At 40.9% G+C, this 25,405-nt stretch overlaps 1 protein-coding gene across 3 annotated transcripts in view; it reads right to left on the reverse strand.

Annotated features, from left to right (window-relative positions):
• Positions 1-25,405, reverse strand: part of ARID2 (AT-rich interaction domain 2) — a 104,807-nt gene that overhangs the window by 68,009 nt on the left and 11,393 nt on the right. For 2 of the 3 annotated variants that reach the window (XM_081877784.1, XM_081877782.1), the window contains exons 2-4: positions 24,402-24,683; positions 24,119-24,212; positions 22,908-23,005 (exon numbers count right to left, since the gene is read on the reverse strand). In XM_081877784.1, coding sequence (XP_081733910.1) covers positions 22,908-23,005; positions 24,119-24,212; positions 24,402-24,493 — 284 coding nt within the window. In that variant the 5' untranslated portion in view covers positions 24,494-24,683. Of the gene's footprint in view, positions 1-22,907; positions 23,006-23,556; positions 23,695-24,118; positions 24,213-24,401; positions 24,684-25,405 lie in introns of those variants that run through there. The other variant, XM_081877783.1, reaches the window with a different exon arrangement.

The following is a 25,405-nucleotide window of genomic DNA, read 5'->3' on the forward strand; positions in this document are numbered from 1 at the left end:
AGCACACTATACGTTTTAAAATACAGTATCAGTACAGGCAACAACTGACTAAAGCACACACTGCAGTGACCTGGAAATTTGGTGGGAAAGGGGGTGTAACGGGACGGAGCAGGTTTATGTGTGTTCCACCATCACACGCAACGACCCAGAACACAACCCTTGTGCAAATCAGGGGCTGCCTGTACAAGATATTCACCTCTGAAATATGCATATGGAATTGACTTTGGCTAAAGTTTCCATGCATTCATAGACAAAAGAAGTATCATTGTACACAAGCTTAGCTTTTCCTTCATTTCTCTTGGACTCGCTATCCATAACCTTGGTGATGTCCTTGTTTCTCAACTCTCATTTTGCCTCCCATATCTCCTGTGAGAGTTTCTCTGCCTATCACTGTCTCCCACACATAGACTGCAGACCTTACGCCATTCACTCCACATTTTAAAAAGCAGCTTATTCTATTGCTTTCTAAGCAATAAGCCAAAAGGAGAATGCTTCAGGGCCATTTCCTCATTTGTGAATAACAAAGCAAAGCATAGCCATACACATCACCCACTATTCAGTAGACACTTTCTAGTCATTTCAGAAGCTGTTTAAAAATACTCACTGACACTACTCATTTCATACAAATAAGCTTAAATCTTTCCACAAGTTCATCAGCAGAATTATGAAAACCTATTCTCTTCATTTAAATGTATCTTGCTATTAGATCTTGGCCTGATTTTCCAAATCCAAGCAGCAAATGTTCTGGCTCATCAATATTTTAACCATGAAAGTTGTTGAGGTAGAAATGGAAAAGGGTACAGCACAAAAGTAAAAAGGAAGTTCAGGTTGCTTTCTCTAGCCTTACTCTTTCAGCAATACACAGATGATATGTTTTTTTTTAAATCAGGAGTGGAAGGAATCTTAGAAAACTGTGTATAAAGAAAATAATTAATACAGAGACACAGCTGGCTTACCTTTTCAAAAGGAAAAGGTATGTACCTCAGCTTCACCTTACTGCATCCCAAACGATCTGTATCTGCTCTTAGTTCAGCTGCTCTGAACTGTTTTGAGAACAGATCCCTGCACCCCATAATGGCAACAGGATTCTGCACACCTGCACAAGCATATAATAGCAGATCTCCACATGATGCCAAATCATGCTAGCTCTCAAGCAACTACTTAGGAAGGAGATGACTGTGTATGAAGTGCAGCAAATTCTGAAAACAGTTGCTAAAATCAGATGTATGTTGAGCAAAGGGGAGGGAAAATAATATCTGAATCTTTCCGTTTTCTTCTGCGCTGCCAGGTGGGAGAGTGGGTGAGGGGGAGAGAAACTTGCTATGGTTTTCATTTCTGAAGCAGAGCTGTTCTAAAGGCAGAAGAAAGCAGGCTTGAAACAGACTGAAGGTTTATGCTTACCACCACCACCACCAACAACAACTCAGCTTGCAAAACGAAACTTCTTACATGCAACCAAATGTCATTAACTGAATGAAGAAATCCCAATCTACAACTTACCTTCCATATAAAAAAAAGAAAGTGTATTAACTGGAACATTAATTTTCCATCACACATAATAGCATCTCCACAGCATCCCCTCCAAAATTTTCCAAGTAGTTCACTCAATAAGAGTTTTCACTGACAATAGCCTATACAGCAGGGGTCAGCAAACCTTTTCAGCAGGGGGCCAGTCCACTGTCCCTCAGACCTTGTGGGGGGCTGGACTATATTTTTTGGGGAAAATAATGAACAAATTCCTGTGCCCCACAAATAATCCAGAGATGCATTTTAAATAAAAGCACACATTCTACTCATGTAAAAACATGCTGATTCCTAGACGGTCCGCGGGCCGGATTTAAAAGGCAATTGGGCTGGATCCAGCCCCCGGGCCTTAGTTTGCCTACCCATGCTATGCAGCCTAATCTAAAATAAGTCACTCTTAAAGCCACATCCCTGAGAGGAAACCCCACTGAACTCAGCAGGGTTTACTTTTGAGTAAGCATGTACTTTATAGGATTCTAGATTCAGGTAGGCAGCTGTGTTGGTCTGATGCAGTCGAAATAAATAAAAAAATTAAAAAGGATTATACTAAAAAGGATTGTACTATTAGACAAGAAGATGTCACAGTAGGCTCTAACTGCTAAAGAAGACTATGAACATTCTTTTAAGAGGTTGTTCATGCAACCACAGATCTTAATTTTGAAGACCTTACTGGCAGAAATTCAATATAACACCTGTTTGTAAATGAAAACTATGCCAATTTGTTATCATGCTAATATATTAGCAAGTATAGTTAGAATTTCTTTGGTTTACAAGTTTTTTTAAAGTGATTTTTCAGGAATAAACAAGACCAACTAATAGCAACAGTTATATTTATTAGTCATGTTTAGCAAGGGGAGGGGGAAGAATAGTGAATATTCTAGTACCAGCTAGATTAAAATGAGATAGCTTTATAGATTTAGTAAAATCTCATGAAATCTTTGCAGTTACTGCCTAACCTAAGCCCACCAATCATGGGCATCCACAGGAGTTTTCCTGTGGAGAGGCTACATAAAATAATACTTTATATATAATTTGGTATATCTAAACCACCCTCATCCTTCATCAAGGAACAGGTTTACCATTTCTAGATCTGGTGACTGAGCTGTTGCCTGGTAGACCTGTCCTCTGAAAAACTTGTATTCCAGGTCTACCCTTCCCCTCCTTCTGCCTACTTCTCAACAGGTAGCCCTGACACCCATCAGCCTGGCACCCAGTTCTTTCCGTGGCTCCCTTCACCCCTTTCAGGCCTAAATTAATTACACTGTTCCTCCCTCCCCTGCACTTCTCTAACCCTCCCCCTGCCAAAAAAAATCCTCCCAACATGAATGGACTACACTTCAGGATTGTACCCTAACTGCCCATACTCTACCCTAACTAACCTTTTCCTGCAGCAGAACAGCTATAACACTTTGGTTATGTTGCAAGACTGGCATACTCCGCTCTCTTTCAGTCACAGCCCCTGCAGCATGAGTATAATAATAATAATAATAATAATAATAATAATAATAATAATAATAATAATAATGGGTTTTATCTGCACTGGTAAAGCAATTTTTGAAAACTGCTAAAACATTTTTAAAATGTTTACAGGCACATGGGAGAAGAGTGAATCACATTTCTTTGTATGAAATAAGACCAGATTTAGTAAGATCAGGAACTCCTTTCTTTGGTACTACCTTTTGTTTTGGGCTGACACACAGCTCCCCAGTCATTAAACCCCAGATAGCTGAATGGTTTGCCATGGAGCATCAAACACTTCTCCACCAGGGAAGACCAGTAGAAAAGGCTTTAAAACAAACCAAGAAATCCCTTCTTTAGAGACTCTAGACAATGCCGGTTTCACTCTAGCCTTCTCCTTGCCTAGTTGGACAGATCTGTTTTACTAAATGTTAATTATTGCCTAGGACTTCATTCACTGGCTAAAACACTGTCAGGAGAGAGAAGGCTAGTTTCTCACAAAACAAGCCAGGAGCAGTGGCGGCATGTTTTGCTTTACATCTCAGGTTCTACAAAAGTTAGGCACTGTCCAAAGTGGGCATGGGGACATTAATTCTGTGGAGGCCAACAACTGGTAATAAAGGGAAAGTAACTAAAAAAATCACACAAAATTGGACTGTAGTTTACTTTATGGAGCAAGAACTAAGTTATAAAATGATCTTCTTAGCTAGTTAACAATGGCAGGAGCTGGATTCAAGTTTGTCGCTTTAGAAGCCACTGTGTTAATTCACCTTTGCATAGATCAATGAGCATGTTCATTGGCATTGGTAAACAGCGCTTCTGTGTGTCCTGGCACCCATCACGGTGTCCCGTTGTGTCAGAAGTGGTTTATTTATGCTGGCCACATGACCCAGAAAGCTGTCTGTGGACAAACGCCGGCTCCCTTGGCCTGAAAGCGAGATGAGCGCCACACCTATAGTCACCTTTGACTGGACTTAATCATCATTGGCATTAGTAGGGATATTTTTCTGATCTCATTGACATGAACTGACAATAGAAATTTTAATAAGACATATGAAACATAAACGGACAATTATAAAGCCTCTAAACATTAAAGGAGAAATGTTTAATTGTGGTGTGTTGTAGACATTTTTGTCCCAATTTACTATTATATTATACTATATAATATTCTAGTAAATTTGTACTGGAAACTAGTATAAAGCATGGGCCCCATGGTACGGTATATCATATAGATTTGTTTTCCAAACCCTTTCAGATAACTGTTAGAAACACAGAAGGGTTTTTTAAAAAACAAAAAACAAAAATTACAGTATGTTTCAATGGAACAGAAGGATCTCACAAAATCAGAATAGCCTTGCTTGGAGCCAAAGTTCTTGGACCACCAAACACACCAAAGAAACTTTTACATTAGTGCAGCAGCTGAATATTAAAATGCTTCTGAACGCAGAATCTTTTCCCATCAAGAGTCTTAAGGAATACTGTGCAGAAGAACCGAGCAAAGAAAACAATCTTCAAGAGTTCACTAATAAAAGCAACAGTTACATTTTATATTAATTAGCATTTTTCAGTTATAAACCTTAAATGCAGGTATGTATGAAGATGAGAAGGAAGCCCCTCTCATGATAATGTAATACATTAATGCTCCCATAAGTCCCATTATATCTGAGAGTACACTGGACTCTCATAATAAGACATATGCATTATGTGGAAAAAGGGTTAGAAATAAGTACGTTCAGCAGCATTTGGAAATGCTACAAAGGCCCATTTGATCTTACTGGTAGTTTTAGTATTATCTGAAGGTTGTAGTCCTATATACAATTCTCTGAAGCAAGCTACACTTTACTTCTGAAGAAATATGCATATGATTACACTGTAAAACTTCTAAAAGCATGTATGTTACAGAATAAGCTAAAAGGAGGTAGGAAATGAAGATTTTACAGGACAACACATTTTATTCTCCAGTTTTTCCAAGGTTTCCCTGTTTTGCTACAGTTACAAAGCCTTGAAAACCTTTTGGCTAGCCAAAAATCAGTATTAAACAATCTCACATTAATTACCCTGAAATGACCCAGCACTGACTAGCTTACTAACCCAATATAGCAGCAGTGATAATTTACTAAGGGTTAGAAATAAGTACGTTCTAAGCAAAATTAGTTTTCCAAGACATGTCCCAGCAAAACTAACTACTTGAATATACCATCTCAAAGTAAATAAATTTTACGTCACACTAAAACACAGTGATAGACAGTGAGGCTATTCAAAGACCAGCATTTGTAATCATGTAGCATTATAGATGTGGGACGCGGGTGGCGCTGTGGGTTAAACCACAGAGCCTAGGACTTGCCAATCAGAAGGTCGTCGGTTCAAATCCCCGCAACAGGGTGAGCTCCTGTTGCTCGGTCCTAGCTTCTGCCAACCTAACAGTTCGAAAGCACGTCAAAGTGCAAGTAGATAAAAAGGTACCGCTCCAGCGGGAAGGTAAATAGCGTTTCCGTGTGCTGCTCTGGTTCGCCAAAAGCAGCTTGGTCATGCTGGCCACATGACCCGGAAGCTGTACGCCGGCTCCCTCGGCCAATAAAGCGAGATGAGCGCTGCAACCCCAGAGTCGGCCATGACTGGATCTAATGGTCAGGGGTCCCTTTACCTTTACTAGCATTACAGAACCTGACAGTGATCCTAAGCAAATTTACTTGGAAGTAGGACTATAGCTTCAATGCAAGTTCATTTGAAGTAATAAACATGAAACTTGATAATAACCACAGTCATCGTAAGTTTGCTCAATAGTCTTGCAAGGCACAAGAGTCTTATGAGTCAGCTCACTTTGTCCCACTGTTTAAAAAGTGTGGCAGTGGGAAGAGAGGGGCCTGCCAACTCACTGGGACAACTCCACTGCTTCCGTGAAGTTCTGAACTCCTTGCCCTGAGTTTGAACTCCTTAGACCATTGCTTCTAGTCTGACTGGCCTCACCTTTCCTGTCATCTAGTCGGAGCCGATGCTCAGCCCCTCTCTCTTTTCTGCCTCAATAAAGGTTTATTCTGTACTCTTAAGGAAGAGGCTCTGTCATCATGGGCTGGACAAGAGTGAGGAAAACAATAAAATAATATCTCTCACACACTATACACTTCACAAACCAACTGATTTCATAGAGACTGTATATAAATTTAAAAAACTATAGCTTGAGCTGAACAACTCGATTACAATAATAATCTATTAATCACAGTAAATTGCTTCTAGGACTTATTTTTTAACATTCTGATATTGTATATGCCTGTTACAATATAACATAAATTTACCCATTGACCCCCCCCCCCATTTCTTGTAATGCAGTATCTTATGCAATATTCTTTCCCAGGGTATCCAACATTAAGCCCTCTGGAGGTTGAAGACTACAGCTTTCATCATCCTTGATTATTATGATGCTGAAACTGATGGGAGTTGTAGTTCAAAACATCTGAAGAACACAATGTTAGCTGTCTCAGTTCTCTGCCATACATTCATTTCCTGTCTCCTAAAAGTTTTTATATTTTTTCCATAAGCAATGAAATCTGATCAAATATATCTATCTCTGCCAAAAGCTCTTAGTTCAATGCTGAATATTTTTCCTGCTAATCGTAAGCTGAAAAACTCAGCAAATTCATTAAATGGAAAGTATTCTACAAAAACTTAAAGAAAAATAATTATCAACGAGGGTAAGAAGTTATAAATTTGTCTATAAGACCAGCCTCATGCCCCTGGTCAACTAACATGGCCCAAGAACATGTCATCTTACTTTAGTTGGTTTCAAATGTACAATGTAGCAAGTTGAAATAAATACAATGTGATCCCACAGATGTTTACAGTACAGTATTCAGAAGTATTGTAGGTAAGTATGTTGAAGAATGCAGCCAAATCAGTTTATTTGCCATATTTACAGACTGCCCAAATGCCCCAGGACAGAAATGCACAAAATTAAAATAAAAAATGAATAATAATATTAAAGACCAAGCAACATAAATTCCATACAAATAAAACAGCAGCAGCAATAATAAGAATTCATTCCATTCTATCTCACCTTTGCCCAAAGACAGAGCAACAATGTGTGCCAGTTACATTATCAACTGTTGCTTCAGTGATATCACTACTAACTGGGCTTATCCAACATCTAGGATAAACCTTTCACGTAAATTTTGACATTTTGAAATATCAAAACACTAAAAAGCCTTGCTAAAATCAGGTGTGTGTATATATCTATATACTGAAAACAGGTTTACCATCAAGAAGCCATATCATAATCAATAAGAAATGTTCAAGGGAAGTAAAATGTTACTAGATTCAAAATATTTTCCTACTATGCCTAGGCAGAGAGAAAGGAACAACTCCCCTCCAAATGACTTAAGAGCTTGAGACACCACTAAAGATTAGGATTGAAAAGCATGGGCTATAGTAGTAACAATCCCATAAGTGCATGTTCAGACAACAGCAATCTTGAATATTTGTGAGATCCTGGTAAAGCCATAGTTTGGCTTTCCATGTTACGCAAACCAGGCCTTTAAAAAATAACTAAGAAGTTATCTCAAGAGGCAGTATGTTGCTCACCACTAATTTCTTCCAATCAAATAATTGGTCCTTGTGCTACAAGAATACATGTCAGCTGGCACTATGAAGCCATACTAGTTTTTCATTTGTTTTCCCCTATCAATTCATGAAGAAAAAAATTATTCCAGTCAAAACTTTAACTAGGCTCACATGTGCAGTTATAATTAGCATGCTGCTGTCCTATACCAATTAAGTTGTGACAGGGGGCTCAAAGATAGCCTTGGTTATAACAGGCTATGCGGGAAAGACATCCATTCTTATTCCATATAGGCAGAAATATCACACATATTTGGGAAGCATGTAACAAATCTAATTCAATGCTTTAGAGAGTTAACCTAAAAACAAAAATATGCAAAAAGGAATAATTCATTAAATCACTCCTACAATGTGTATACTCTAAGTCCATTTTCATGCAAAAGAATGGCTTGTGATATGTCCAGTGTAATTTTATGTCCCATAGTCAGTAACATTTTGCTTGCAATTTCATTTCACAATTCAGTAGAACCTGCTTTTAAACTACTGCCCTATTTCTTGGTTTAAACTCTCCTTTGTTAAATTTCATACCGTTGATCTCAGCTACATCTACCTGTAATACTCTAGTCAGCCAATTTTCTCTAATGTATTTCCATTTTCACATTTATGGAAGCTGCTCTCATGCTAATAACTACATAATAAGCCCAACTACACATATTAACATCTTTTCACTAGGAAACGTTGCTAGACTTCTAATAATTTTGTTGTTTTCTTATGGTGCTGTACAAATTTGTCCCAAAGAAAAACTGTACAGTGGTACCTTGGGTTACATACGCTTCAGGTTACATATGCTTCAGGTTACAGACTCCACTAACCCAGAAATAGTACCTCGGGTTAAGAACTTTGCTTCAGGATGAGAACAGAAAGCGTGCTCTGGCGGCGCGGCAGCAGCAGGAGGCCCCATTAGCTAAAGTGGTGCTTCAGGTTAAGAACAGTTTCAGGTTAAGAACGGACCTCCGGAACAAATTAAGTACTTAACCCGAGGTACCACTGTACTGGGGAAAAAGTAACCAGACACCATTATTTTGTTAAGGCGAAACTGAAAGACTGGTACAGCCATTCTTGCTCTTCAAATTTTGACTTGTTCAAATTCAAGTTGTTGCTTTACAACAAAATTTGGATATGTAAGGATCCCTCAGCATTCTCCTCATCTTACCTCCACATGCTCCATCGCTGGAGGCATTCTCATCTAGCCCTGCTATGCTGTAGGAAGTGAGCCAGACTGGAAGGAAAGTGCTACAAGCAATAAAGCAAGGTAAGGTCAGCTCTCCATCAGCAATACAAATGGTTTGCTGAAAAAATTAAGACTCCTGCTCTCCCTGCTTTAGACATTAACAGGGCAGCTGTGAACAAACGAACATGGCTGCAACCATGACATATAGAAGAACTTCAGTTTCAACTTTACAGATTCTTATACAAGCACCTTTAGTTTGGATTTGGATCCCAGGAACAGAGACGTAAGGCCCCAGCAGTGAGGAACCTTAAGCCCAATGACTAAATTCAGCCCTCTGATTCTCACCATCTGGCCCACAGGACTCTCCTCAGCTCACAATCCCTCCACTGCCACACCCCTCTCCCCATGTCACATGTCTCAATGGCTCTGCTTTGCACCCACAAGTATTTTCACCTGCCTGGAGTGGGTCCTTGCTTGCCTGGATGGAGCTTAGAGAAGAGTGTGTGTAGAAACTAGCCTACTGTACAAAGCCCTACCTCCTTCATTAGCAGTGTTAGAATCTCAGATATATAAACTAGGTGCCAAGTGGATCATAAACTAGGGTTACAGTTGCCAAAATGGAATGTCTAGCTGCCATTTTTGGGCAAGACGGCTCCAGTGTCTTATTTTTCAAATGATGAACTGACTATCAGTTCAACATCTGGCAAGTTTAGATGACCACCTTGAGCTAGGTTAAGAACTTCGATTACCTGAGGAAGAAAGGTCACTTTATCCAGGGACAGCCAACATATATACTGCCCTATTTCTACCTCTTTTTCTTAATGGTGACATGGACCACTCATACCTTAAGAATATTCTTCACAACTGTGAGCAGGACAATGGGGTAGCATAAGTGAAGACAAGCTACAACAATTAACTATAATGTTGTCCATTGCTCCTGCTCAGGCTGCACAGAATAAGTATTTTGGTTCCTGAGATTCATTCTGATTGTGCTGATAAAATATAACCAACAGAATTCTACAGGATGTAGTATTAGTGTGTGAAAACAGTCGACACCCAACGATCCTCAGGCGTGCACCTCCAGATGGTAGGCGCCCTCCTGGCACCCAGGCATCTTCACTTAGTCACAAGTGGCAGATAGTCCAGTGCAAAATGCACCACACATGGCTAATTTTCAACACCCACTGCGGGTATAGGGCCCACGGAAGGGAATGTAGCCCTTGGGCTTATAAGGTTCCTCACCACTGAACTAAGGCTTTGACCTAATGGTAAACACTACACTGACCCGGACTGCAACTATCACACAAATAACCACACTATATGCTGTAAATCAATTGATATTTCTTATTCATAATGAAAGTCACATCATGAATGGTTTGGAATGGGAGGGGGGATATGTTGTTTACATTCCTGATTTACAACCATCAGCAATTAGGTCAACTGTGCCCTCAAGGGGAGGAGAATTCTAGGATCAGGGTGCAATTACTGAGAAGGCCCTATCTTAAGTTCAAAGAAAATGAACAATACTCACCAGTGGACTAGGGGAAGTCCTCCATTCCAACAATCTAGGTGCCCATACTGTATAATACAAGGGGGTGGGCACGCTATCATATATCTAGGTCTCAAGTCACTTGGGGCTTTATGTTTACATCAACACCTCAAAACTGGGTCTAATCAATTTAATCTGTAGTGCAGACATGTAAAGAGTCACAAGAAAAAGTGTTACATCCCTTATTTCATGTTACAATGGATTCATGTACATCACTTCAAACTACAGTTACGTTCTCAAAGCTTACATTGCTTTTGTCTATGTAGTACTGTACATGTACTCCATGGAAGGCAGAGAGTGGGGATTAAAATATTTGTCCTTCTACCTCACACTGCCTATTACCTGTTACTTACAAAGTGTCTCCATTTCATGCTTGGAGAAAGCGTGGCACTTTACTTACTATTATTAAATGCCTAAAGATGCTAGGTCAAGAGAAGGCCCTGTCAACAGCCTTGCAATCTAAATGAAATGTTAAATATTGAGTGAAAGGGAAAGAAGGAGGGAATAAAGTGAGGATGAAGAAAATCAAGGTGGGTTGTCAAACATTTTTTTCAAAAATATTACTATTTTTGACAACAATTCCAGCAGTATGCCAGCTACATCCTGCCAGGTACACTTGCAAGATCAAACTCCACCATAGTTACTACCAGTAGTTATAACTACTGAACTGTATAAGAAACTTTTCATGTGCAACATGGCACAGTACCATTTAGAAGTATCACCCCTGTGATGCAAAATCCTTTATGTTTAATCCTATTCATGTCTATATAGATTTAAGCTGCAGCAAGTTCAATGGGGATCACTGACCAGATAAATGGATATAGGATTGCACCCTTAAAGGCCCGTCTACATAACCAAACACTATGGTTTGTAAGAAAACAGGTACTACTAGCATATTCCCTCCACCCACTGTTCATTTACTTCCTCCCATGTAAATTAACTTTTAAACGCCAATTGACACAAAGTAGTGAGATTACTATGTTAGTCACCAGTGCCACCAATGCTACCTAGATGCACTGACTAGGGACATTTTTCCTCTTGAAACAGTGCATTACATGTAGCAGACAACAAGTTCAGAAAAGCCATCTTCAACTACACCATGGATTCCTCAAATACATTTACTGGGGATGTTTGTTTCAGCCACCGAAGCATGGAAGCAGAAGTGGCAGCAGGCAAGAAGAGATTAAGCAAAGAGACAGGAAGCAGTGAGGTGGCAGGGGCAGAGAATATTGTAGCACAAGCAAGAAGGAGCAATTCATAGAAATAAGCCACATACCATAATGAAACACACACATTCTACCTGAACACCAGAACACAGTCTGGGGCACAGGGCACATACAGGTCGATATAGTGGTATTCATGCGCTAGATTTTTAATGGGCAGAGGGGAGAGAAGCAGTCTGAAATCAGGAGACCAACTACTGAAAGGGGGATATTGTTTTTGTTTCTTACTATGTTATGCATTTCTGTGTTTTATATTTGTAAGCCACCCTGTGATCCTCCGATGAAGAACAGTATAGAAATTTAATAACAACAACAACAACAACAACAACAACATTTTCAATTTCATGCTTGAGTCCTGACATCTCTATCCTGGGTAAATGTGGGGCTGCTTTTATTAAAATGCATATATATTTGCTATTTTCAGTTCATATACCACAGACACATTATAAAACCACCTGCTTTATAAGGGCATTTGCACGATGCAGGAATTCACTGTAGGATCAGGATTTACCTTTCCACATTTAAACATAAAGTTCATTTGACAATGTATTACTCAATTCCTAGCTAACCAAAACCTAATGTTCCATGCTAAAGAATTTGATCACTATGTCCTCAGTTTGGTTCTAGCATTTTTACTATTATTATATCTCCCACAACTTTCTTACTATAATCTTGTTTTTCCTAAGTTTTATATAGTAAACTGCCACTGGAAATGGTTAAACCAAGTTCAACTATAATAATTCAATACTGTATTTATATTTTAGATTTCCCTGAAAGCCTAAAAAATAAATCCACACTTACTGCTGCAGGTACAAAAGAAAAGCAAGTTATTTCTATACTCAGTAAGGTAGGGGTGAGTAACTAGTAACCCTGCAGATGTTGTTCAGCCTCCCAACTCTCATCAATCTTAGTCAGCACAACCAATGGTCAGCGATGATGAGAGCTGCAGTCCAACAATATCTGGACAGCCATAGGTTAGCTACTCCTGTTGCAAATCACATAGCTGATTTCATACATCCCTTCCCAACCCTGAAACCGTTCGCTTATATTTATTTTGATCAAACATCCACCTATCAACTCAGTTCTTTTGCAAGGCATAGGATTAGGCTCAGGGAACCCAATACAAGCAGACACATGCCTGCTTCCTTTGTTGTGGGAAACTGGACATGTCTACAATCAAAAAGTCACTGTTTACTGTTGCTTTGTTTTATCTGTTGGTAGAAGACCACTTTTGTTATACTGTTTTGAGTTGCTGCATCAATGCTATCAGTATTATTATTTTAACAATTTGTATACCACTTAAGTGGATGTCTCAAAGCTTTCTTGAGTTGTTGCTTTTGGGGAGAAGCAAAGTTGGCTTACAACCTAAGGGTTATAGAATGCTCAAGCTGGGAGCTGAAGCACTGGATTTCTGAAAGCAAATCTTAGCTTTATCTTCATTCTGTTGGTGCTGTAGTGGCTGTTGCAATGCAGAACATCTGCAAATTCAGAAGATAAATTCTGGCTGAAGGCTAAGAGTCCAATCCAAGATGGATACTTTCAAGAATGAACAGCTCTCTTTCTCACCAAATCACAGTACTAGCTGCAATTTTGCGCTAGCACAGCAAATGCCTGGGACACTATTGCTTCAACAACTCAAGAAAGTAACACCACCAGTGCAACTGTGCCAAACATGGCTTTTCAAAACAAGACTGAAGAGTGGCAAAGAAAAACAATCCTATCCGTATTAAACTAATGTTAACACCAAGCCACAAAGTATTAACTTAGTGACGTGTTGAGCACCCTAGTCCACAGGCAATTGCTAGTACAATTGTGCCAATTCAAAACATTCCTAGGACCAGCCACCAAGCCACAAAAAATTGAAGTTTAAAAATGTATGGCTAATGAATCAGAACCTGATAATAAACATTCTTCTGTAGTCTCTGATTCTCACCTGCAGGCCCACAAATGGAGCTTTAAGCATGAATTAGTTAACAACTCTTTATAGGGCTGGACCTCAATAATCATGACATTAAAAACAAACGCAAAAAACTGGAGTTTAAAAATGTATGGCTAATGAATCAGAACATGATCATAAACACTCTTCTGTAGATTCTGATTCTCACCTGAAGGCCTATAAATGGAGCTTTATGCATGAATAAGTTAACAACCCTTTATAGGGCTGGACCTCAATAATCACCACATTAAAAACAAACACAAAACACGTTTAATCTGGAAACCTTCTCCCAACCTTCACATTCCCATGCTATTATTTTTTTTACCAAATAACAAAACATGTAAAAGCATGCTTCCCAGCAGCACTGTTTCTTTAAAATCCTTCATTTATTTATAATCCTTCAACTATTTGTAATTCACTTTGCTAATATAACTGAGCAAAGCTTAAACATCAGACCTAAAGTCCAGTTCAGAGGAATTATATTAACTGCTGCTGCTCACATCACAAGAACAGGTACAGTCCATGAATGGTTACTGACACTTTGGCTTCTGACTGCTCACTACACTTCCACAAATCATAAAATTACCACATCTGCCAGGAAGTGCAATGCAATATAGTTAAACTAGAACCTCTTTTGTTTAACTTTTTAGGTGGGAAACAGAATGTAAAACTGAATTTTTAAAATGCTGAGAGCATCCAATCTTCTATATCCAATTTTAAATAAAGCTGAAACCCACTACCTCATTGTGAGAATGCAACTGTCAAAGCTTGTTCATATTAATAAATCTCTCTCTCTCTCTCTCTCTCTCACACACACACACACACGAAGAAAGCGAAATCATCTATAAAGAGGAATGTGTTGAAAATTCAGTGAGGTGTTTGATCATCTTGTAACATGTTGGAAATCTGATGAGGTTACTGAAGCAATTTTCATACACACACGGTTATTGGCCTGAAATGTTTGGATATTAAAGGACACCTTGGTCAGCCCTTCTCATTCTAAGCACCTGCTAATGAAAGCAATTTTAGGAAGAATTGTTTAGTTTAACACTAATATGATGCAATTAAAATGCTGAAGTCCGGAGCATGTTAATATGTGGTCTTTTGTTTAACTTCTTAAAGACGTGGTCTACATAAAGACCAACTCACGAGCTCACTATATGTATACCAACGGCACACTCCTACGCTCAAACTGCACTGGCTGAAGGTATATCAGAGTGGGGTCTTGATGCATACATGATGTCAGGGATATATTGACAAATTCTCACTGCTTGCTCCACCAATAGAGGGACCAAATACGGGTGGCATTAGGAGCAAGTCAGGGAAGGAAGTCCTAAACACCTTCAGGCCCCTCTCCTGGTTATTACGCTGGTAAAAGGTTATGCCAGCAAAAGTATTGATCTGATTTAAAACAGCCCTAATGAACTCACACTGTCCTCACTCTGTGCACACTATTGTGACAAAGCATAGGATTCTGAATAACTCTGCACTCAAATCATAGCACACCCAGACCTGTATATAAAATCTCTTCCACAGAGCCCATAACACTATATGATGTACACCAGGAGGCTATATTTCTCTGGCCTCCTGTCAAGCATACAAGGGGATTCTGATTATGGGAACTATGGAGAAAGGACACTTTGCACAAAGGGCTTTAACTCAGCAATATGTTATTCCTCTACTTGTTGTTCTAACACTTTTCTTCCAAGAATCTTTAAATATATTTTGCCTCACACACACACAAGATTCTGAGTTTGACTCCTTCAACTAGAGATGAAGGGACAAAGCACCCTACATGGGAAAGGAAGGAAAAGAAGAGTTGATAATTCCATCCATGACTACTGAAAATATTTCAGTCTTTTATGTGCTTTTCCCTGCTCCCCATGAAAACAGTGCCCCGGTTATACTGTTTAACTGTTGGTTGCAGTGCCTATCTGCACTGTATAGAAAGGGGTAGGGTTAATGCCAGGGTCTCTGATCCAACCATTCCTACTACTGCCCAAACACACTTGATGGCTTTTGTCCTGCAGGATCACAGTAGAAGTTTCCCTGCAACTACTCTCATGGGAGATGTTATTATATTTTCAGTCATTACACTCTCCATCAGGCAGAGTGAAGCTGAGGCAAAGGAACTGGAAGAGACTAGATGGCAGCACCCAGTATTAATCACTCATTAGCATCTACTGAGAATCGAAGGAAAGGCTGTGTGTTGCAGATGCTGACTATTGCTGATTCCTGTCCTGGGATCACTAGCCTTACCTCCCCACAAGCAGCCCTCCAACAGGTGCGGAGGAAAGGGTGTTCCCAATTTCCAGTGTCATAAAGACAACTAGTGAAGCCTACTGCAAGACCAACAATTGCCAGCCTTCATGTTCTAGCTGGACAACTTTGCAAGATGTTTGACAGATGTTTATGTAACAGTTGAAACCATACACAGCAAAGGGAGGCAGCGATAGGTAAATGCTACTTGTTACTCTTCTGTTTATTATCATAGGCATAGTAGCCCTACTGGAGTAAGAAGGTTGGCAACCATAGCCATTTACCTGCTTCCACAACTGACTTCGTTGCCAATGTTCTTTAGTGAAAACATTCACTTTCTCATAGCTGTTGTTTGTTAGTTACTGAGAGCTTGTTACTGCAGTTTGTCTTCCTGTGAGTTGTTTTTAACTTTGTACTATATAGGATTCTGGCTACACTACACATTACACTGACTTTATATGGGGTAATCTGGCAGCCAGCTTGATTGCCTGGTAAAAGCCAGCTTTGTCAGATGCTGAGATGGATTGAAGGATGACAAGTATTTAAGAGCAGCTCTTTCTGTGTTGTTAGTAAATGCTGCTAGTAAATGCCTCAACAGCATCATTTTAAAAAGTCACCCCTTAATTTCCTTCAACAGGTTTTGTAATAAGGAGAAAAAATCCATAGACCCTAGTGAAAGTCTGGTTTTCATAACTGGTGCCAAAACAAGCTTTTTAAAGACACCACAGACTTCCTTAACAAACTTAACTCTATTAGACAACTTCCACAGGAAACCGTCTCAGCAACTGTGGAAATAGAATTATTATATACAAACATCACAATGATGATGGGCTTTGGGATATCAGAACTACCTTCCCTGGCAAAGAAATACAGTCAACATCACCCCAGAACATTCACATATCATCCTCTTTACATACTATTGTTTCAAGTTGAGATACCCATCCCTACAAACCCACAGTACCACAATGGGCACATGTGCAACAACATATACCAACATCTTCATAGCAGACTGTGTAATATGTGTTTTAACTAGCAGTTAACCCAGTGGTATATCTCAGATACACTAATTATGTTTTAATCATTTGGACAAATAGTGAGGAACAATTTCAGAGATATCACCAAAACATCACCTACTGCCACCCTACAGTCAAGTTCTGCTTCATCAATTCCACAGCAAGCCCAAGAAACTTGGTGGTTTAGACCACAGTGCCTTTACCTTACCTTTAGCATCTATTCTATACAACACACCCTGGATATAGTACAAAAGACATCTGAATACGATCTTATACAGAAACTAACCGACCACTAACACCTACTTCTATGGCACCAGTTATACCAACAGTGCATTTTCTACATTAAGTTGACTGTCTGTAAGGATCTGTTCAATGAATGGAAATGCCTGCTTCACACATAACCCTATCCATGGTTTGGTGGATCATCTAAACCATGCACAAACTATGGTTTAATTACTGCCAACAAACAAGAATCTGAAGTCATGGTTTGTTGTTGGCTAAGGAACTTTTAGTTTGTTTTAACTACGGCTTGGCATTACATGTGAATCCGACACCCTTCCTTAATTATGGTTTGGATATCCTACCCAGATGCCCACCAAGCTACAAAGGTGACTATGGGGTGCGGTGCTTGTCTTGCTTCAGTCCGAGGGAGCAGGCATTTGTCCACAGACAGCTTTCTGGGTCATGTAGCCAGCATGACTAAGCCACTTCTAGCGCGACGGGACACTGTGACAAGTGCCGGAGCACACAGAAACGCTGCTTACCTTCCCACTGCATACTCACACTGGTATGCTTTTGAACTGCTGGGTTGGCAGGAACTGGGACAGAGCAACGGTAACTTACCCCGTTGTACAGATTCGAACTGCCAACCTTCCGGATCAGCAAGTCCAAGAGGCTCAGTGGTTTAGACCACTGGGAGTGGGTGCCGTTACAAAGGAACAAAACAAGAATAGTTGGAAATCAAACAAACCTCGGTTTGTTTCACGGTCTGTGGGACTATGTGTGATTAATATGTGGTTTCCTAAACAAACCATGGATCACTGTTATGAACAAACCAGGCCATAGGCACCAATGCAACAAACCAGGTAAATCTTTTTATTAAAATGAGAACACTGCTAACAATGCAATCTATAGCATCTAGGATTCCTATGAATGCCACTCTACAAATCACAAAGTGGCTGTCCTAAAACTCATTAATCTGGATGGGCAGAGAAAATAGTAATTTTGTAAACCAGTGTCTCAACAGCTACCATTGATTTCTTCTTCCCTGTATAGTATCATGGAAAACACTAAGGTGCATCACTTAAAAATGTAATTTCCACTGAGGTGTTTCCTTTTAAAACACAAACAACCACCCTTACATCTATGCTATTATCCAGTCCCTTTATGTATATGATGAAGAGGACTTTAGGCCATGAAAGTTAATGCTTTTGAAATGCTGGGTTTTTATACCACTTTTAAAAACTGTGCTCTGTTAAGACTTTTCTGCTCAGAAGTAAGATCCACAGCTTAGGGACTGCCACAGATAATGCCTCATTAAGATTACCTCTCCCTGAACATCTGAGGCTCACACAACTACCAAGAGGACTCCCTCATCTTAACATCTGAGAGGGTATGTAGGGAAGTAGAAAGCCTTCCAAATATTTGAGTTCTTGCTTTAAACAATGAGTACCTTGAGTCAGGTCCAGAAACAAACCAGCAACCAGTGCAGCTCTTTTAAACAGGAGTTATGGGAGTTGTAAATATTAGCCCAGCCAGTAATCTGGCTCTTGCATTTTGGAACAGTTGAAGGTTCTGAGTTGCCTTCAAGGGTAGCCCCACATAGGTGCATTCTAGTAATCCTATCTGGAAGTTACTAGAGCACAGAATACAGTGGTCAAGTCATCTAAACAACTATCTGGGCATCTATTAACTTTGTGTATTGCTTTAGCACCAGCTGACTGTCTGAGACTGGATGCCCACATAAATGATGAATAGAAAAGTGACAAGTAAATGCCTTCTTAAGTTGTGAACAGCGATTCCCCAGAAGTCATTTACACAGGTTTACAGATCCTCACAGGGATAATTTCAGGATGGAAACAGTAAGTTAGATGTTGTTGTTATATCAGAATAAAGATGTCAGCCATCTTTCCATTATTTCTTCAGAGGCACCCACAAATTCACTTGCCAGCTCACAAGGAGAAAGATCCCCAAGACCTCTGTCAGCCCTCTGACAAAGTGGGAATCCAGCACCAAACAGATCCCTGCTCCAGAAGCCTCAGTTCCACTGTAGGTTTTGAGCAGATAAGAACAGCAGGAGTCCCTTCCAAGCAGAGGGAGAGACTCATGGTGTCTTAGTTGACCCTTGTGGTCCCTTCACCTCCAGTAGTAGTAGTAGTAGTAGTAATAATAATAATAATAATAATAATAATAATAATAATAATAATATTTGTACCCTGCCAATAATAATAATAATAATAATAATAATAATAATAATAATAATAATATATTTGTACCCTGCCCTTCTTACTAGGTTGTCCCAGCCACTCTGGACAGCTCTACAATTCTATGTTTCTACTTTCACCATACCCTGCACAAATATAATACTGTACCAGTCTCTCAAGCCCCTTTGCATGCCAGAGAATACAGGGGTAGCTACTTTTTTAATGGCTGATTAGTAAGCCAAGCCAACATTTATTCTACTGTTTGCTATATTCTGCCCCTTCTCCAAAAAGCTCAGAGCAGCATCTACCTCAAAGGTCTGTTTTGAGAGAATGTCTGTTAGAGGGTGAGTGTGGTACAATGGTTAGAGTACTGAACTATGACCTAGGAGACTAGGGTTTGAATATCCAGTCAGCCATGATGCTCACTGGGTGACCTTGGGCTAGTCATCATTTCTCAGGGTTGTTGTGAGGATGAAATAAGGAGAAGTAAAATAAATAAAAAGGTTAGGCTAGGTTTGGTTAACATAAAACGCCTTGCTTAGTGCCAACCAATTATCTCCATAGGTGAGAAGAAATTTTAACATGGGCTTCCCATATAGAAACCCAACAGGTATCACTGACTGATAACTGTTGGGTTTATTTATACACCGGCTGCATTACCAATCTTACATAAATAACACTAATTCGACATTTTAAAAAACAGTGAAGCGTTTAAAAGCAAATTATTAAACAAGATTATTGCACATAGGACTCAATCCACCTTACTTAAATAATTAGATCAGTGTTTGATGGATACTAAAAACAATTTTAAAGAAATTTTCCTATTCAGTATGTGAAAAGGGAAATTTATCTCTTCCAATTATTATTTTCTTCAAGCTTCTCCATTTTTATTTTAATGTCTTCATTTTCTGCCCCCATCACACTCCCTGGAAAACTGCCTGCACCTCCTTAGGGAGACCTGCACCACATGTAAACCAAAGCCTTCTATTCCCATTTCACTCTAACCAACTAGAAATGCCAAAATCTGTGCTTCTATTACCACAATATCCATAAGGCCATGTGTTTGTGAATACCTTCTCATAGATAATTGTCAATGATCACACCAATATCTGCTTTAAGACCCACTTGAGGGCTCACAACATTTTTGTTGTTGAAGATACTACATTTTTCAGTGACTGCAACATGAAACACAAATACTGTGTGATCATAGAATTGTAGAGCTGGAAGGGACCCCAATGGTTATCTAGCCCACCCCTCTGCAATGCAGGAATCTCAGCTAAAGCATCCATGGCAGATGGCTATTCAACCAGCAGATGTGAAAAGGTTCCTCAGCAAAACACAGACCTATTAGCAGCATAGCCACTATTGCAGTCACTTGCTTGAACTCACTCTCCTGCACTGATCATACTAGTATGTCTGGACAAGCAATACCCACCCTGAGGACTAGTCCCCTTGTGGCTTACAGGTGTGAAGCACATCAATTCAGTATACCTGGAACTTGCAAAATCATTCTGTCTGGAAGGATACTTCAAACATGCTCAAATCATGAACAAGAAAAAAGCAAGGAAACATCTGGGCTGGTGCGGGGGTGGGGGAATAGTTTGATAATGTTGACATTGGTTCAAGAATGGGCTAATATCTGCCCCCTCATGAATATGTTAATAAAACAAAGACCAGTGCTCTAGATGAAAATCTGCAGTTACAAACTAGTGTACGTCCACATATGATGCTTAAAAAAAGATTTATACATCCCTACAAGGCAAAGCCATAACAGGAAAAAAATCACAGCATAAGTAATCTGGGGCCAAAGTTGGGAAGGTAATTCTTTATAGGTAAAAGGTAGGTCTGGAGACTTTAAAAGCCAGATCAATCACCTTTTAGACTTTAAAAGCCAGATCGATTATAACGAATAATTGTATCAGTCATAGGATGCTCATACTATACTAACTGAGAAAATAAAAATCTTCAAATTCTCTTTAAAAAAAAAAAAGTTCAGAAGTATTATGAAAATGACTGCATAAATTCAAAAACAATAATTATTGATGCTTATGAGTTTATTATACAGTCATCAGCAGATAAAGTTTATTTTTGCCAATATGTTAGCCAAAAAAAACCAAACATCACAAAGAGATCACAGTCATTTCCTAGTGCAGCAGTGGCACACATGTATTTTAACAAGGGCCCCCCAAAAGCAAAAACGATAAAAAGCTAGATTTTTAAGTATGTCCAGGTGTGTGTCTGCTGAAATGAATATCAGGAATAAAGAGATGACATGATCTAACACATGAGTTACAATGGAATCTTATACATGCCTGCTCAAAAATAAGTCCCAGTGGGGATCTGGGTATAGGACTGTATTCCTAATAGGAATTAACTCTGTGCCACACTTTGGCTGCAGTTTCATTTGAAACTTGAGTAATATGGGAGAATTACAGTGAAATCTCAAGAGAAGCATGTACTATGTTTTTTTATTAAGTGTATCTCTATTAGCTTTTTCCAGTACTTAATATCCGTAACACATCCCAAAACATCCTTTAAAATATCAAGATTTCCTTATCCAAACCCTTTAGAAGTGGATACAAATTAAAGGTGCATATACACACTTGTAAACAAGAAATTTCTTGTTATAGTCAAATTTTAACAAAAGCATATGCCATCACAAACATGTATACAGCAACTTTATATTCCAACTGATTCTGCCTAAGGATTTCCAGACTTCCTTGTAACTCAATAACCACTTCTACACTGTTGCTGTGACTCTACAGCTTTAAACTGGAAGTCAATCTAGGACAACCAATGGAAAGTGCACCTGCAAAAATTACATTTCTTAATTCAGAGTGCTAAATCCCCTACAGTTAGATTTTAAAATTATTAAAACTTGTCTGTCACAAAACAGAGCAGACTGTACCTACACTAACAGAAAAATGAAAATATATGCATCTTAAGTTTAATTATAAACTCAAAATATTAAACTTGTTTAAAATAAAATAACAAAAATTCACATAGATTCCTTGACACAAACATCTACAAACACGGGCTATAAATATTTGTATTATTTGAAAGACAACATCATATTACAATTACTACAATTCCATTATAAAATATAGAACTTCAAGTAAATACTACATGAAACCATTTATCAATTAAAATTGCTAAAGATTGGGGGGAGGGGAAATCAAGTAACAGCAACAGAATACTTCAGAAATCCCTTAATAGAACCAACATTTCAAAAATGCAGTCCCCTCCCATATTTATATGTAATCCAAAGCATACCTTCAGCAATAGCAGTCTTTGATGACAAAGAATGTATACATTTACCATTTATTTTAAAATACATAATTGTAAAACAACATTCCATCTTAAAAAACAGACAAGCAATGTCACTTAATTATTTTGCAATTAAACACTGAGTTGCTAAAACTAAAATGAATTTGCTTCATATAGCCAGCCTTACTGTGATATCAGTGTTAAATAACCAATAAAAAGCTTCCTACAACTACTATCTGTACACACTGGGCATCAGGCAGAAGTAAATAAAAAATAATGCAAATCCAGAAACATCATAGCCTTTAACAAAAGCAAAAGGCACTTTCAACTGGCAAGAGACACAACAGCAATTTTTAAAAGGAATGTCTTAATGAAGGAGAAGATCTTGCTTATTTTTCACACCCTAAAAAGAGCAAAATGCTACTACCCCCATGTTCCACACATCTGCTGCAGAAGTCCTTATCAACACTTACCGCAAGTAATACTGTTTTAAAGCGAAGGCAGCGTTAGAACAACTTCTGGGAAAGTTAAACTCTTCTACAATTTCTCCCCACTGATTCTTCTCAGATACCTGTCAAAAACAACACACTGAGATGCACAAAAACCACACACATGCACCACCTCGTCGCTCGCCACCCTCAGAAAAAAAGGGCTGCCATGAAAAACCCCAGAAATGTGGGAAAGATCTCTGGATTTGTTTCCAGCGGATCTGGGATCCCTATTTCGCCCAGACAGGCAACCGTGGCGATCCCATCTCGCTCCTCCCCTCGCCTTTTACAACATTTATTTTATTGGGGAGCGAGAAAAAGGGTTTTTTGTATTTCGGTGTGGAGAGGTTTGTTTTTGTCCTCGCTGCCTGGACAATAACCAATCGGGAGTCTCTCCGGCCGCCTTGCTTTTAAATCCTCCCGCGGCCCGTTAAAAAAAAACAACCAACCACCCCAAGAAGTTGAAAAGGAGCCAGGCCGAGTCGGGAGGGGGGGCCGCCCCCGCCGGGCCAGGGCCCCGTCCCGCCGAGCCCGCCCGCCCGCCCGCTCCCGCGACACACCGAGGCCTTTCTTTTGAGGCCTACATTTTCTGTCCCTAGCCTTGAAGCCTAAAGATGGCTATTTGATTACACACCGCCTTGGCTGCCCCTTTTGTTATTCCTCTCCGGGAAGGGCTGGCGGGGCAGCGCCTGGTCCCCCCCACGGCCGCCGGGATCATCTCCGAGCCCGAGCTCCGTGCCGATTATCGATGTTAAACATGCCCGCTAATTTTGAGTTGCACTAAAACTGCACTCGGGAGTCTCCTCTCTGTGCGCGCGAGGGAGAAAGAGACACACACACACACACACACACACACACACAACCCGCAAGCGGAAGAAACTGCCTCACACACGCCGCCTTGCCCGCTCGCTCCTGCCCTCCAGGAGACGTGGGGTGATAGCAGACCCCCCCCCAAAATAAATATCTAGAGGGGAAAAGCGGCAACCCCCCCCCCACACAGCCCGGGCTCCAGCTCTCCGCCAACAAGGCCGAGGCACCAACCTGCCTTGCCTGCTTCCTCCTTCCCCTTCCCCCCCTTCCCAGCCCGGCTTGAGGGGAAGACGGGCGCCGACCCCCCCCCCCCAGCCCGCCGCCGGGCCCCCCGAGGGCGGCGAGAGAGTTGGGGGAGGAGAAAGCGAATTAAAACTTCCACTCACCTTCCCGAATCCGCCTAAAGTGGTGACTCGGGTGTAGAGAGCGTGCAGGTCCAGCTCCTTCCCACCCACCACGGGGATCTTCTTGAAAGGAGACCTGCCGAGAGAGGGGAGAGCGCCACAAAAACAACTTGTCAAGTCGGCCCCCCTGCCCTGCCCTGCCGGGGGGCCGCCTCGTCCTTCAGGGAAGGGGCTGGAAGTTAAAATCGGCCGCTTCGCACAGCCTCCCCCCGCCGCCGCCGCCGCCACCATCCCCTTCCATCTCCCCATTTTCCTTCTCGCTCACCCTCTGCTGTGGTGAAACTGCCGCAGCTCGTCCAGGAAAGCCAGTCCTTTTCTCCGGTGGTCGGGTTGGTTTTTCCCGGTCGAATTTGCCATGTCGGCCCCCCGGATTTTAAAAAAAAAAAAAAAAGGAGGCCGGGGGGGGGGTTGTCTCCTTAAGTGGAGGGAGGGGAGGAAAAAAAAAATCCAAGAGAAAAACAACAACAATCCGCGGCTCCTCCTCGCCTTTTTTTCAAGAGACCCGGGTTCCTCCTGTGCTCGGCCGGGGATCAGCCATGGAGAGGGACTTGTTTCGAGAGGAGAGAAAGGGAGAAAAAGTTTAAAAGGAATAAGGGAGCCCGGAGAGAGTGGCAATTACGAGTCCTGTCTCCTCCACACGGCGAGGGAGAGAGGGGCCACCGCTCGGCAATTCTTGCCGCCGCCGCTGCCTTGCCTGCCTGCCTCTCTCAGCACCACGAACCCAGCCGATCCAGCCTGCACATGAGACTCAACATGGTGCTGCTGGATCACACAATGAATTGGGTTAGTGTTGTGGTAGGGTGGGGGTTGGGGAGGCTGGAGTGAGGGACTGACAGTGTGTGTGTGTGTGCGTGTGTGTATTACAGACGCGGCTCCATGAGATCTCCCCTCTCCCTCTCTCTCGCACACACATACATACACACACACACTGTACAGCGGCGGCGGCGGCGGTGGTGGCGGCGGCGGCAGCGGGATTCACTTCTCTCCTCTCTCAGACAAAAAGATCTGAGGCCGCCGTGCTGCTTGCCTGGGCGAGATCGCGACACAGCGCACCCCGCAGGCCGGCCGAGGCACTGCAAAAGGCAGCTCCGAAATGGCAAAAGGCAGCACTGCCAGCGAGCAGTTCCTGGCGGGGAACAATAGGCTTCTCTCGCGGCTAAGGGCTCATCTGCAATGTGCCGCAAACTTCACACACACAAAGCCGGGCGGAAAGAGAAAAGGCTGGAGGAGGGGGGGGGGCAAGGAAGGGGTTGGAAGCGGCTACTACCG

Source organism: Podarcis erhardii (genome assembly GCF_964252035.2).
Source record: "Podarcis erhardii genome assembly, chromosome: 10".
Taxonomy (NCBI): domain Eukaryota; kingdom Metazoa; phylum Chordata; class Lepidosauria; order Squamata; family Lacertidae; genus Podarcis; species Podarcis erhardii.